Here is a 12576-nt window from a genome sequence, read left to right on the forward strand (position 1 = left end):
AAGGGAGTGTACTGGTGTAGAACACAAGGGAATATACTGGTGTAGAACACGAGGGAGTGTACTGGTGTAGAACACAAGGGAATATACTGGTGTAGAACACGAGGGAGCGTACTGGTGTAGAATACAAGGGAATATACTGGTGTAGAACACGAGGGAGTGTACTGGTGTAGAATACAAGGGAATATACTGGTGTAGAATACGAGGGAGTGTACTGGTGTAGAATACAAGGGAATATACTGGTGTAGAATACAAGGGAGTGTACTGGTGTAGAATACAAGGGAATATACTGGTGTAGAATACAAGGGAGTGTACTGGTGTAGAATACAAGGGAATATACTGGTGTAGAATACAAGGGAGTGTACTGGTGTAGAATACAAGGGAATGTACTGGTGTAGAATACAAGGGAATATACTGGTGTAGAATACAAGGGAGTGTACTGGTGTAGAATACAAGGGAATATACTGGTGTAGAATACAAGGGAGTGTACTGGTGTAGAATACAAGGGAATATACTGGTGTAGAATACAAGGGAATATACTGGTGTAGAACACAAGGGAGCGTACTGGTGTAGAATACAAGGGAATATACTGGTGTAGAATACAAGGGAGTGTACTGGTGTAGAATACAAGGGAGTGTACTGGTGTAGAATACAAGGGAGTGTACTGGTGTAGAATACAAGGGAATATACTGGTGTAGAATACAAGGGAGTGTACTGGTGTAGAATACAAGGGAATGTACTGGTGTAGAATACAAGGGAGTGTACTGGTGTAGAATACAAGGGAATATACTGGTGTAGAATACAAGGGAGTGTACTGGTGTAGAATACAAGGGAGTGTACTGGTGTAGAATACAAGGGAGTGTACTGGTGTAGAATACAAGGGAATGTACTGGTGTAGAATACAAGGGAGTGTACTGGTGTAGAATACAAGGGAATGTACTGGTGTAGAATACAAGGGAGTGTACTGGTGTAGAATACAAGGGAATATACTGGTGTAGAATACAAGGGAGTGTACTGGTGTAGAATACAAGGGAATATACTGGTGTAGAATACGAGGGAGTGTACTGGTGTAGAATACGAGGGAGCGTACTGGTGCAGAATACGAGGGAGCGTACTGGTGCAGAACACGAGGGAGCGTACTGGTGCAGGACACGAGGGAGCGTACTGGTGCAGGACACGAGGGAGCGTACTGGTGCAGGACACGAGGGAGCGTCCTGGTGCAGGACACGAGGGAGCGTCCTGGTGCAGGACACGAGGGAGCGTCCTGGTGCAGGACACGAGGGAGCGTCCTGGTGCAGGACACGAGGGAGCGTCCTGGTGCAGGACACGAGGGAGCGTCCTGGTGCAGGACACGAGGGAGCGTCCTGGTGCAGGACACGAGGGAGCGTCCTGGTGCAGGACACGAGGGAGCGTCCTGGTGCAGGACACGAGGGAGCGTCCTGGTGCAGGACACGAGGGAGCGTCCTGGTGCAGGACACGAGGGAGCGTCCTGGTGCAGGACACGAGGGAGCGTCCTGGTGCAGGACACGAGGGAGCGTCCTGGTGCAGGACACGAGGGAGCGTCCTGGTGCAGGACACGAGGGAGCGTCCTGGTGCAGGACACGAGCGAGCGTCCTGGTGCAGGACACGAGCGAGCGTCCTGGTGCAGGACACGAGCGAGCGTCCTGGTGCAGGACACGAGGGAGTGTATTGGTATAGAAAAGATCGAGCTGCAGTGGAGATTCAACAGCAGTCTGCACCTAAGAGGATTCAGGTGGCTGAGAGTCACATGTTGCTAGTGGAGATTAAAAATCTTTGTATATTGAAAGGAAACGCATTAGAAGGGGCACTGAGTTCTCTAGAAATTCCAAGTTTCAAATCTAATTTGAAAATGTTACACAAACTTCATAGAATGTAGGGTATTTCAGTGAAGTGAAAGGAAGTATGTGCCGTTGAGTTGATTCCAACCCATAGCAGCCCCACGTGACAGAGTAGAATTGCCGTATAAAATTTTCTCGGCTGTAGTTTTTACAGAAGCAGACTGCCAGTCCTTTTTTCATAGTACTGCCAGGTGGGTGTGAACCGCCAGCCTTTGGGTCAGCATCCGAGTGCTTTAACATTTGTGCCACCAGGGCTCCTTAGAAGGAAATAAGGCTGACGGGCTGTGCGGCCTATGCAGAGAAGTCTGAATTTTTATCCTGTTTAGAGTAGGGTGGGCATGTGGTGGGATTGGCTGTCTGTGACTGGAGCACCCCTGTCAACCTCCCAGGCCTCCCCAGGTTCCACAGCAGCAGGTCCTTGCAAACACTGACCCTGTTTTTGGTGAGTATGTGTTTGGAAGAATAAGGGGCTGGGGAGCGGTCACTCCAAGTTCAGAGTCAAGGAGTCATAAGCACCCAATGCCTGGTGTTCAGTGAGAGCTTGGTTTGAACAAGTCAGCTTCTCTGTGAATATTAAAAAAAAATAATTCACAGAAAAACTTAAAGCTTAGAAAGCAGATGGGATCAAATTGCCACCAAAACAAAAGTAGACCACCACAGCTTAAAAGAAATACCCCCCCAACACAAAACAATCAAAACTCACTGCCGTCACGTTGATTCTGACTCATAACAACCATATAGGACAGAATCGAGTCAAATAGGGTTTCCAGGGCTATAATCTTTACCAGGGCAAGCTGCCACATCTTTCTCCCACATGGCAGTTGGTAAGTTTGAACCTCCAACCTTGAGGTTAGCAGCTGGGGGCTTAACCGTTGCACCACCAGGGCTCCTTCTTAAATACAGGAAAATAAGTGCAGAGGTAGAACAATTCAACAATTCCAGGCTTGCTGTTAAGAGGTGCATGGATCATAGTGGGCCTGAAGGTGATCACCCAGGTAATGAGGAAACTGTCTGCAGAGCAGCTGGGCAGTGGGCTCACAGTCCCTTTCTCCAGGACTCTCTGGGCAGGAGCAGCAGGGCTTTGAATTTTAATCCCAGGGTAAAACCCAAGAACTGTTCTCTAAAGAAAACAAACTATGTGGAGCAAGGCTCCTGAGTAATTTCCAGACCTCTGTAGGAGCCCTGGGACCCTGGTTGTGCAGTGGTTAAGAGTTTGGCTCCTAACCAGAAGGTGGGCAATATTTGAATCCACCAGCCACTCCTTGGAAACCCTATGGGGAAGTTCTACTCTGTCCTATAGGGTCACTATGAGTCTGAATCGATTTGATGGCAACGGGTTTGCGTTTTTTTTTTTGAATAGGGTAGCTGGAGCTCTGGTGACTCAGTGGTTAAGAACTACAGCTGCAAACCAAAAGGTTTGCAGTTCAAACCCTCCAGCCACTCCTTAGAAACCTTATGGGACAGGTCAGCTCTGTCCCATAGGGTCACTATGAATTGGAATTGACTGGACGGCAATGGGTTTGGTTTGATTTTCTACAGTTGCTATGAGTTGGAATTGTTTCTACGGTAAGGAATTTGTTTTTTTCATTTATTGGGTGCTTCTAGGGAGGGGATTGAATTGGGGCAGAAAGATGGTAAAGAAAGACTAGCTTTTTTAAGAGAGAGGAAAATTAGAAGGTGTGCAGATACAAATGTAGAAGCTTTGCTTACTTTAAACACTTGCCTGGTTTCTTGCTGCTGGTTCTTTCCAGCAACCTTGGGAAACCAGGCTGAAGAGATCTTCCTACAGCACATTCTGCTCGGTAGAGTTGAGTCTTTGGCAAACTGCCTTATTACTCCTACAAGTATTTCCAATTCCTTCACCTACTTTTTTTTGGCTTGACTGCCTGGTCAACTCCCCAATCCATTTTCTCACGTGGACCTGTCTGTCATTGTTGGTTGCCATCTATGGCCTGGTATTTTCACTGTCTACTGGATGTTTCTATTAGTTCAAGCACCTCTGTTCTTTGGCATTTTCTGTAGGTTCTCTTTTGTTCGTTTTCCATAGAGAAGAAAATAGAATTTATTGGACCCCTGAGGCTTGAGGAGTTCCCAAGACTACTGCTCTGAGATACTCTTTAAACCTTGAAGTGAAGCTATCCCCTGAAGTTACCTTTTAACTAAATAGCAGGTTAGCTCAAAAAGTAAAGAATGTTACCCTTGAATACTGTGCTCTTTTAAAAAATAATCTACATGAGATAAAGTGGACAGCAGTTACTCTAAAGCACAGATGAGAAGGTTGGGGGCCTTTTATGGATTGAATTGTGTCCCCCCAAAATGTGTGTTAACTTGGCTAGGCCATGATTCCTGGTATTATGTGGTTGTCCTTCATTTTGTGATGTGATGTAGTTATCCTGTGTGTTGTAAATCCTAATCTGTATGATGTTAATGAGGCAGGGTTAGAGGCAGTTAATTTAATGAGGCAGGACTCAATCTGTAGAATTAGATCATATCTTGAGTCAATCTCTTTTGAGATATAAAAGAGAGAAGTGAGGAGAGGGGGACCTTATTACCACCAAGCAAGAAAAGCCAGGAGTGGAGTGCATTCTTTGGACCCGGGGTTCCTGCACTGAGAAGCTCCTAGACCAGGGGAAGACTGATGAAAAGAACCCTCCTACAGAGCTGAGAGAAAGCTAACCTACCCCTAGCACTGGCACCCTGCATTCAGACTTCTAGCCTCCTACTGTGAGACAATATATTTCTGTTTGTTAAAGCCATTCGCTTGTGGTATTTTATAGCAGTACTAGATAACAAAGATAAAGCGGTGAGACTTAGTTAATGGGAGTGAAACAAGTAACAGGAATGGTTAAGCTCCCAGCTGCTAACTGAAGGTCAGTGGTTTGAACCTGCCAGCCTCTCCATAGGAGAAAGCTGTGGTGATCTGTTCCCATAAAGATGACAGCCTAGGAAACCCTATGGGCAGTTCTACTCTATCACACGGGGTCACTATGAGTCGGAATCAACTCCATGGCAATGAGTTAAAACAGATGGATTCATTGTGAAGAATGCAGCCAATGTCACTGAACATTGTGTATAGAAATCGTTGAGTGGGAGCATGTTTGGTTGTGCACATTTTCACCAAAAAAAAAATAAAATGTTCTTTTTTTTTTTAATTTAAAGAGACTAAACCGCTAAGCTGTAGAGAAATAAATGGTAAAAAAGGAAATAATGTATACATCTCCTTATTGAATATGCTTGAAAATATCCCCGAATAGGAATAAAGAACCTTCTGGGCTTTAATACTAGAATCTGAATAGCATCTATACTTCATTCAGAAGACTCAATTGGCAGTGTTACTCAGGATTGAGGAACTTAGGTCTTTCTTTGGCTTCTGGAAGGAGCCCTGGTTGTATAATTGTTAAGTGCTCAGCTGCTAACCGCAAGGTCGGTGGTTTAAACTCACCAGCCACTCTGTGGGAGAAAGACCTGATGATTTTCGCTTGTAAAGATTACAGCCTAGAAAACCCTATGGAGCAGTTCTGCTCTGTCACATGGGTTGCCGTGAGTCAGAGTGGACTGGATGGCACCCAACAGCTACAGCTATTCTCTGGAGTATGTGCTTCACCAGAACGAGTTGGAATGGACTGGATGGCACCCAACACCTACAGCTATTCTCTGGAGTAGGTGCTTCACCAGAACGAGTTGGAATGGACTGGATGACACCCAACAGCTACAGCTATTCTCTGGAGTACGTGCTTCACCAGAATGAGTTGGAATGGACTGGATGGCACCCAACAGCTACAGCTATTCTCTGGAGTACGTGCTTCACCAGAACGAGTTGGAATGGACTGGATGGCACCCAACAGCTACAGCTATTCTCTGGAGTATGTGCTTCACCAGAACGAGTTGGAATGGACTGGATGACACCCAACAGCTACAGCTATTCTCTGGAGTATGTGCTTCACCAGAACGAGTTGGAATGGACTGGATGACACCCAACAGCTACAGCTATTCTCTGGAGTACGTGCTTCACCAGAACGAGTTAGAATGGACTGGATGGCACCCAACACCTACAGCTATCCTCTGGAGTATGTGCTTCACAAGAACGAGTTGGAATGGACTGGATGACACCCAACAGCTACAGCTATTCTCTGGAGTATGTGCTTCACCAGAACGAGTTGGAATGGACTGGATGGCACCCAACACCTACAGCTATTCTCTGGAGTATGTGCTTCACCAGAACGAGTTGGAATGGACTGGATGACACCCAACAGCTACAGCTATTCTCTGGAGTATGTGCTTCACCAGAACGAGTTGGAATGGACTGGATGACACCCAACAGCTACAGCTATTCTCTGTAGTATGTGCTGCACCAGAACGAGTTGGAATGGACTGGATGGCACCCAACACCTACAGCTATTCTCTGGAGTACGTGCTTCACCAAAATGAGTCGTAGAGTCACAGGTTTGGTTCTCTCAGCAGTGAGTGGATTTTCCCACAAGGTGGTCATTTGGGAAGCCAGGCCTTTAGAACCCTGTCTGCTCTTAATAGGACTAGAGACACTTGCAGGGAAACCACAGTAAAATGGCATGACCTTGGGACCCTTGGGTTCTGAGGCTGTGACGTGCATGGTTCCTGCTGCCGAGAAGCTCAGAATAGCAGTGTAGATGGTTGTTGTGCTGTTTGTAGCCTTTGATCCTTTTGTCCTTCTGTACACGAGATTTTCTCTCTGCCTGGTGTTACTTATGTGGTGGTTGTGTTTTTCTTCCTTCTCTTTCAGGTAAAAATAGACCTCTTATTAGTCGGAGATGTCACCATTGTGAACCTGGCTGACACTGTACAGAAATTATTTTCAAGTACAGCAGAAGTCACTGTCACCGTGAGTGATGTGAAGAAAGTGGCAGCGTTTCTGGATGAGTGCACATTCAACATGGTTTTTCTAAAGATGACATCTTTACCAATTACTGAGGAGCTGGAAGCTGTGAAGTTGATTAGGTAAACTTCAAGAGCTTTGACTCTACATCTTTAAAATAGATTTATTAATACCTAATTTTATAAAAACTCTTTAAAAGATAACACTATTTCTACTTTAATTTTTAAATGAGGAATATTTTTCATGGGCAGAATCAACATGTTTTTATCATCAGTTTGGCGTGTTACTGTAAGAATTACCATTTTAGCTTAAAAGTAATAGGGAGTACAGAAAGTAGTGTTTTTAGTGGTTTCCTGGGGTGGGGGTTTGGGGAGAGGGGAATTCACTGTCTAAATAGTAGGCATTTGTTATTTTTGGTGATGGGAAAGGTAACACTGAATGAGGGTGAAGTGTGCGCAGTATGACAAAGCTGAACGATGTCACTAAGAAGTAAACAAGCAAAAAGGATCTGTTGGTAATATATAATTTTGAAACAGTAGCGACAACAACTAAAAAATATATGCAGGTATATATGTATGTATGTAGGCACGTATGTGTGTAGGTATGTATATGTGAGTAAATATGTATACGTCTAGGTGTGTACATGCATATACATATATACATGTATGTGACTGCACATATATTCATATAGGTAATGAAGCACATAGGGGGCACAGTTATGAATACTTCTTAGGCATAACCAAACACCTTGTGGGATTTGTTTTCTGCGTTTAAAGGATTACGATCATAGTATCATGGGACATCTTGGTCAGTTGACATAATATAGTTCATTCAGTTTATGTTTTACATCCTAATTTGGTGAGTAGCATCTGGGGTCTTAAAAGCTTGTAAGGGGCCATCTAAGATACAACTATTGGTCTCTACTCATCCGGAGCAAGAGAGAAAGAAGGAAACAAAGACTCAGAGAAGAAACTACTTTACAGGACAGATAGTTTACATGTACCATGACCTCATCCCGAGACCAGAAGAACTAGATGGTGCCCGACTACCACTATCAACCATTCTAATCAGGGCCACAATAGATGGACCCAGATAGAATGGGAGAAAACTGTGGAACGGAACCTCAAATTTGAAAAAACAAATAAAAAAACAGACCCACTGGACTGGTTGAGACTGGAGGACTCCCTGAGACTATCACTCTGAGATACTCTTTAGGCCCTGAACCAAAACAACCTCCTGAGGTCACCATAAGAGATTAGCATATACAAAATAAAGGCTATTACCCGTGAGTATGGTGCTCCATTAAAAACCCATCTATATGAGACCAAAAGGTCACAATTACTCTAAGGCAAAGATGAGAAGATAAGGGGGCAGGGAAACTAGAGCACTAGAAATGGAACAATAAGAAAGCAATTAAAGAGAATGTTGACCCATTGTGAAAAATGTTAACTAATGTCACTGAATAATTTACGTAGAATTTGTCAAATGGGAAACTAATTTGCTGTGTAAACTCTTACTGAAAACACAATAAAATATTATTTTAAAAAAGAAGAACAAAATTTTATGTCTGTTGTCATTGTTAGGTACTGTTGAGTCGATTCTGACCCATAGCGACCCCATGTTACAGATTAGAACTGCCCCATAAGGCTTTTTATGCTGTAATCTTTTTTTTTTTTTTTGGTAGTATTTCTCTCTCTTTTTTTAATTGCGCTTTAAGTAGAAGTTTACAATTCAAGTCAGTTTTTCATGCAAAAACTTACACACACATTGTTACGTGACCCTAATTGTTCTCCCTACGATGTGACAGCACACACCTTTTCTCCACCCCATATTTCTCGTGTCCTTTCATCCAGCCCCTGTGCCCCTCTGCCTTCTCATCTCACCTCCGGACATGAGCTGCCCACATAGTCTCATGTGTCTACTTGCACTAAGAACCACACTCCTCACCGGTATCATTATATCTTATAGTGCAGTCTGATCTTTGTCTGAAGAATTGGCTTCGAGAATGGTTTTAGTTTTGGGCTAACAGAGAGTCTGGGGGCCATGACCCCAGAGGTCCCTCCAGTCTCAGTCCAGCCATTAAGTCTAGTCTTTTTTATTAGAATTTGAGGTCTTCATCCCACTTTTCTCCTGCTCCATCAGGGAGTCTCTGTTGTGTTCCCTGTCAGGGCAGTCATTGGTGGTAGTAGGGCACCATCTAGTTCTTCCGGTCTCGGGCTGCTGGAGTCTCTGGTTTACGTGGCCCTTTCTTTTCCTTGGGCTCATATTTTCCTTGTGTCTTTGGTGTTCTTCATTCTCCTTTGCTCTAGGTACATTGAGACCAATTGATGCATCTTAGATGGCCACTTGCTAACTTTTAAGACCCCAGATCTAGGTTATAATCTTTACGGGATCAGATCACCAAATCTTTTTCTCCATGGAATGGCTGGGTGGGTTTGAACCGTCAACCTTTTGGTTAGGAGCTGAGCACTTAGCCATTGTGCCACCAGTACACAGTTACTGAAACCTAGGAGGGTAAAGAGAAGGATTTCCAGTGTGATGCTCACTACTGGATCCTCCCCAGTGTGGCAGTCATTGCTCTGAATAGCCTAGCTTAAGATTTCCCAGCAGGAAAAAGAAGAGAGATGAAGATGCTAAGTGTTCAGATGTGGATGTGCTAGTTATTTTGTTGTAAAAGCATTTGTTTGAACAGAAAAAAGAAAAAAAAAAAACATGATTTGTGGAATACACCTGCATTTGTTTTTCTTGTCTCTTATGGGTGCTAGTCTCAGCGCCCAGTCCAGGCACATGGCAGGTATCCTCCACGTTGGCTGTAGGCATAAATGAGTACCCTGTGGATGAAGAATTAACACTGTGTGGATGGAGAATGAGTATCGTGTGGACGGAGAATGAGCACCACGGGAAGGAAGAATGAGTACCCTGTGGATCAAGAATGAGTACGGTGTGGATGAAGAATGAGTACCCTGTGGATGAAGAATTACCACCGCGGGGATGAAAAATGAACACCCTGTGGATGAAGAATGAACACCCTGTGGATGAAGAATGAACGCCGCGTGGATGGAGAATGAACGCCGCGTGGATGGAGAATGAACGCCGCGTGGATGGAGAATGAACGCCGCGTGGATGGAGAATGAACGCCGCGTGGATGGAGAATGAACGCCGCGTGGATGGAGAATGAACGCCGCGTGGATGGAGAATGAACGCCGCGTGGATGGAGAATGAACGCCGCGTGGATGGAGAATGAACGCCGCGTGGATGGAGAATGAACGCCGCGTGGATGGAGAATGAACGCCGCGTGGATGGAGAATGAACGCCGCGTGGATGGAGAATGAACGCCGCGTGGATGGAGAATGAACGCCGCGTGGATGGAGAATGAACGCCGCGTGGATGGAGAATGAACGCCGCGTGGATGGAGAATGAGTACTGTGTAGAAGAAAGAGCACTGTGTGGGTGAACAACGAACACCTTTCCTGACTTTAAACCAATCAGTACCCCCTTGTTCTGTAGGAACAACTGGCTCTTAATCTATGTAAAGGTTCCTCATGAGCGCAATTAAGTGTTCTGGAATTGCCATTCTTTGCAGTGTTATCCATAGTTTGTAATGATCCACACAGTCGAATGCTTTTGCATTGTCAATAAAACAGAGGTAAACATCCTTCTGGTGTTCTCTGCTTTCAGCCAGGATCCATCTGACATCAGCAATGATATCCCTGGTTCCACGTCCTCTTCTGAAACCGGCCTGAATTTCTGGCAGTTCCCTGTCGATATACTGCTGTAGCCATTTTTGAATGATCTTCAGCAAAATTTTGCTTGTGTGTGATATTAATGATATTGTTCTATAATTTCCATAGAAATGGAAATTAGGCATAAATATGGATCTCTTCAAGTCAGTTGGCCAGGAAGCTGTCTTCCATATTTCTTGGCATAGATGAGTGAGCACCTCCAGCGCTGCATCTGTTTGTTGAAACGTCTCAATTGATATTCCATGACTTCCTGGAGCCTTGTTTTTCTCCAATGCCTTCAGAGCAGCTTGGACTTCTTCCTTCAGTACCATAGGTTCCTGATCACATGCCACCTCTCGAAATGGTTGAATATCGACTAATTCTTTTTGGTATAATGATTCTGTGTGTTCCTTCCATCTTCTTTTAGTGCTTCCTGCATCATTTAATATTTTCCTCATGGAATCTTTCACTATTGCAACTCGAGGCTTGAATTTTTTCTTCAGTTCTTTCAGCTTGAGAAACGGCGAGTGTGTTCTTCCCTTTTGGTTTTCCATCTCCAGCTCTTTGCACACGTCATTATAATACTTTACTTTGTCTTCTCGAGAGGCCCTTTGAAATCTTCTGTTCAGTTCCTTTACTTCATCAATTCTTCCTTTTGCTTTAGCTGCTCGATGCTCAAGAGCAAGTTTCAGAGTCTCCTCTGACATCCACCTTGGTCTTTTCTTTCTTTCCTGTCTTTTCAGTGACCTCTTGCTTTCTTCATGGATGATGTCCTTGATATCATTCCACAACTCATCTGGTCTGCAGTCACTAGTGTTCAGTGCGTCAAATCTTTTCTTCAGATGGTCTCTAAATTCAGGTGGGATATACTCAAGGTCAAATTTAAGTCTCATGGACTTGCTCTGATTTTCTTCAGTTTCAGCTTGAACTTGCATATGAGCAATGGATGGTCCGTTTCAGAGTCAGCTCCTGGCCTTGTTCTGACTGATGATATTGAGCTTTTCCATCGTCTCTTTCCACAGATGTAGTTGATTTGATTCCTGTATGTTCCATCTGGTGAGGTCCATGTTGCTGTTTATGTTGGTGAAAGAAGGTATTTGCAATGAAGAAGTCGTTGGTCTTGCAAAATTCTATCATTCGATCTCCGAGATTGTTTCTGTCACCAAGGCCGTATTTTCCAACTACTGATCCTTCTTCTTTGTTTCCAACTTTTGCATTCCAATCGCCAGTAATTATCAATGCATCTTGATTGCATGTTCAATCAATTTCAGACTGCAGCAGCTGATAAAAATCTTCTATTCATCTTTGGCCCTAGTGGTTGGTGCATAAATTTGAATAATACTTGTATTAACTGGTTTTTCTTGTAGGCGTATGGATATTATCCTATCACTGACAGAATTGTACTTAAGGATAGATCATGAGTTTGTCATACATCAATTATTTAACCTGTTATGAAGGAAAGTTTTACTTTTCAACCTTTGTTTTCTCTTGGAGTTATAAGTCCTATAAAGACATTGCCCCATTTATAAGAAGTTTAAACCTTTATCTTTCCTAAAGCACTTTGTTTTTTGAATTTGACTAAAATTTAATGACTAAACCAAAATGAAGAGTCTCAGTTATCTTTTCTTCTGCGGTATCTGAGTTTTTTTCTCCTTAGAGGTCTTTGCTCCTGTTTTTGTAATATCTCAAAATCCAGATAGCTCTAGGAAAATATAAACTGTTTGCATTACCTATCTCTCTCTGGGCATTATATGGTCCCTCAGTGAATGAGGGGCTTACTGTCTTAGCCTGGGTTCTCTAGAGGAGCAAAACCAATGAAGCATGTATAAATATATACAGAGAAACTTACTTCAATGAAATGGGTCACGCAGTTGTGGGGACTGGCAAGTCCCAAATCCATGGGTCAGGCAGCAGGCAGGAGACCTGTGATGGCTCATGGGGTTGCAGGATCTGGTGAACCCAAAATCTTCAGGTCAGGAGGTAGGCTGGAGACTTCCGCAGGCTTATATCCCAGGAACCGAAGGTCAGGCGACTACAAGAGTGCGAGATCAAGAGAGAGAGAGCTCTGCCAGAATATCCATTTAAACACTAGAGGCAGGCCACACCCCCTTTTCAAGTGAGTGGATGATCATATTGTGGAAGGTGA

General features: G+C 44.0%; 1 protein-coding gene across 1 annotated transcript in view; it reads left to right on the forward strand.

Annotated features, from left to right (window-relative positions):
- Window positions 1-6531: 6531 nt before the first annotated feature.
- SOHLH2 (spermatogenesis and oogenesis specific basic helix-loop-helix 2) overlaps window positions 6532-12576 on the forward strand; it is a gene marked incomplete at its 5' end in the record, with an annotated part of 45787 nt that continues 39742 nt past the window's right edge. Inside the window, one exon of the mRNA XM_023547223.2 lies at window positions 6532-6830. Within this exon, the coding sequence (XP_023402991.1) occupies window positions 6532-6830 (299 nt within the window). The remainder of the gene's footprint in view (window positions 6831-12576) is intronic.

The sequence above is a fragment of the Loxodonta africana genome, chromosome 17 (genome assembly GCF_030014295.1).
Source record: "Loxodonta africana isolate mLoxAfr1 chromosome 17, mLoxAfr1.hap2, whole genome shotgun sequence".
Taxonomy (NCBI): domain Eukaryota; kingdom Metazoa; phylum Chordata; class Mammalia; order Proboscidea; family Elephantidae; genus Loxodonta; species Loxodonta africana.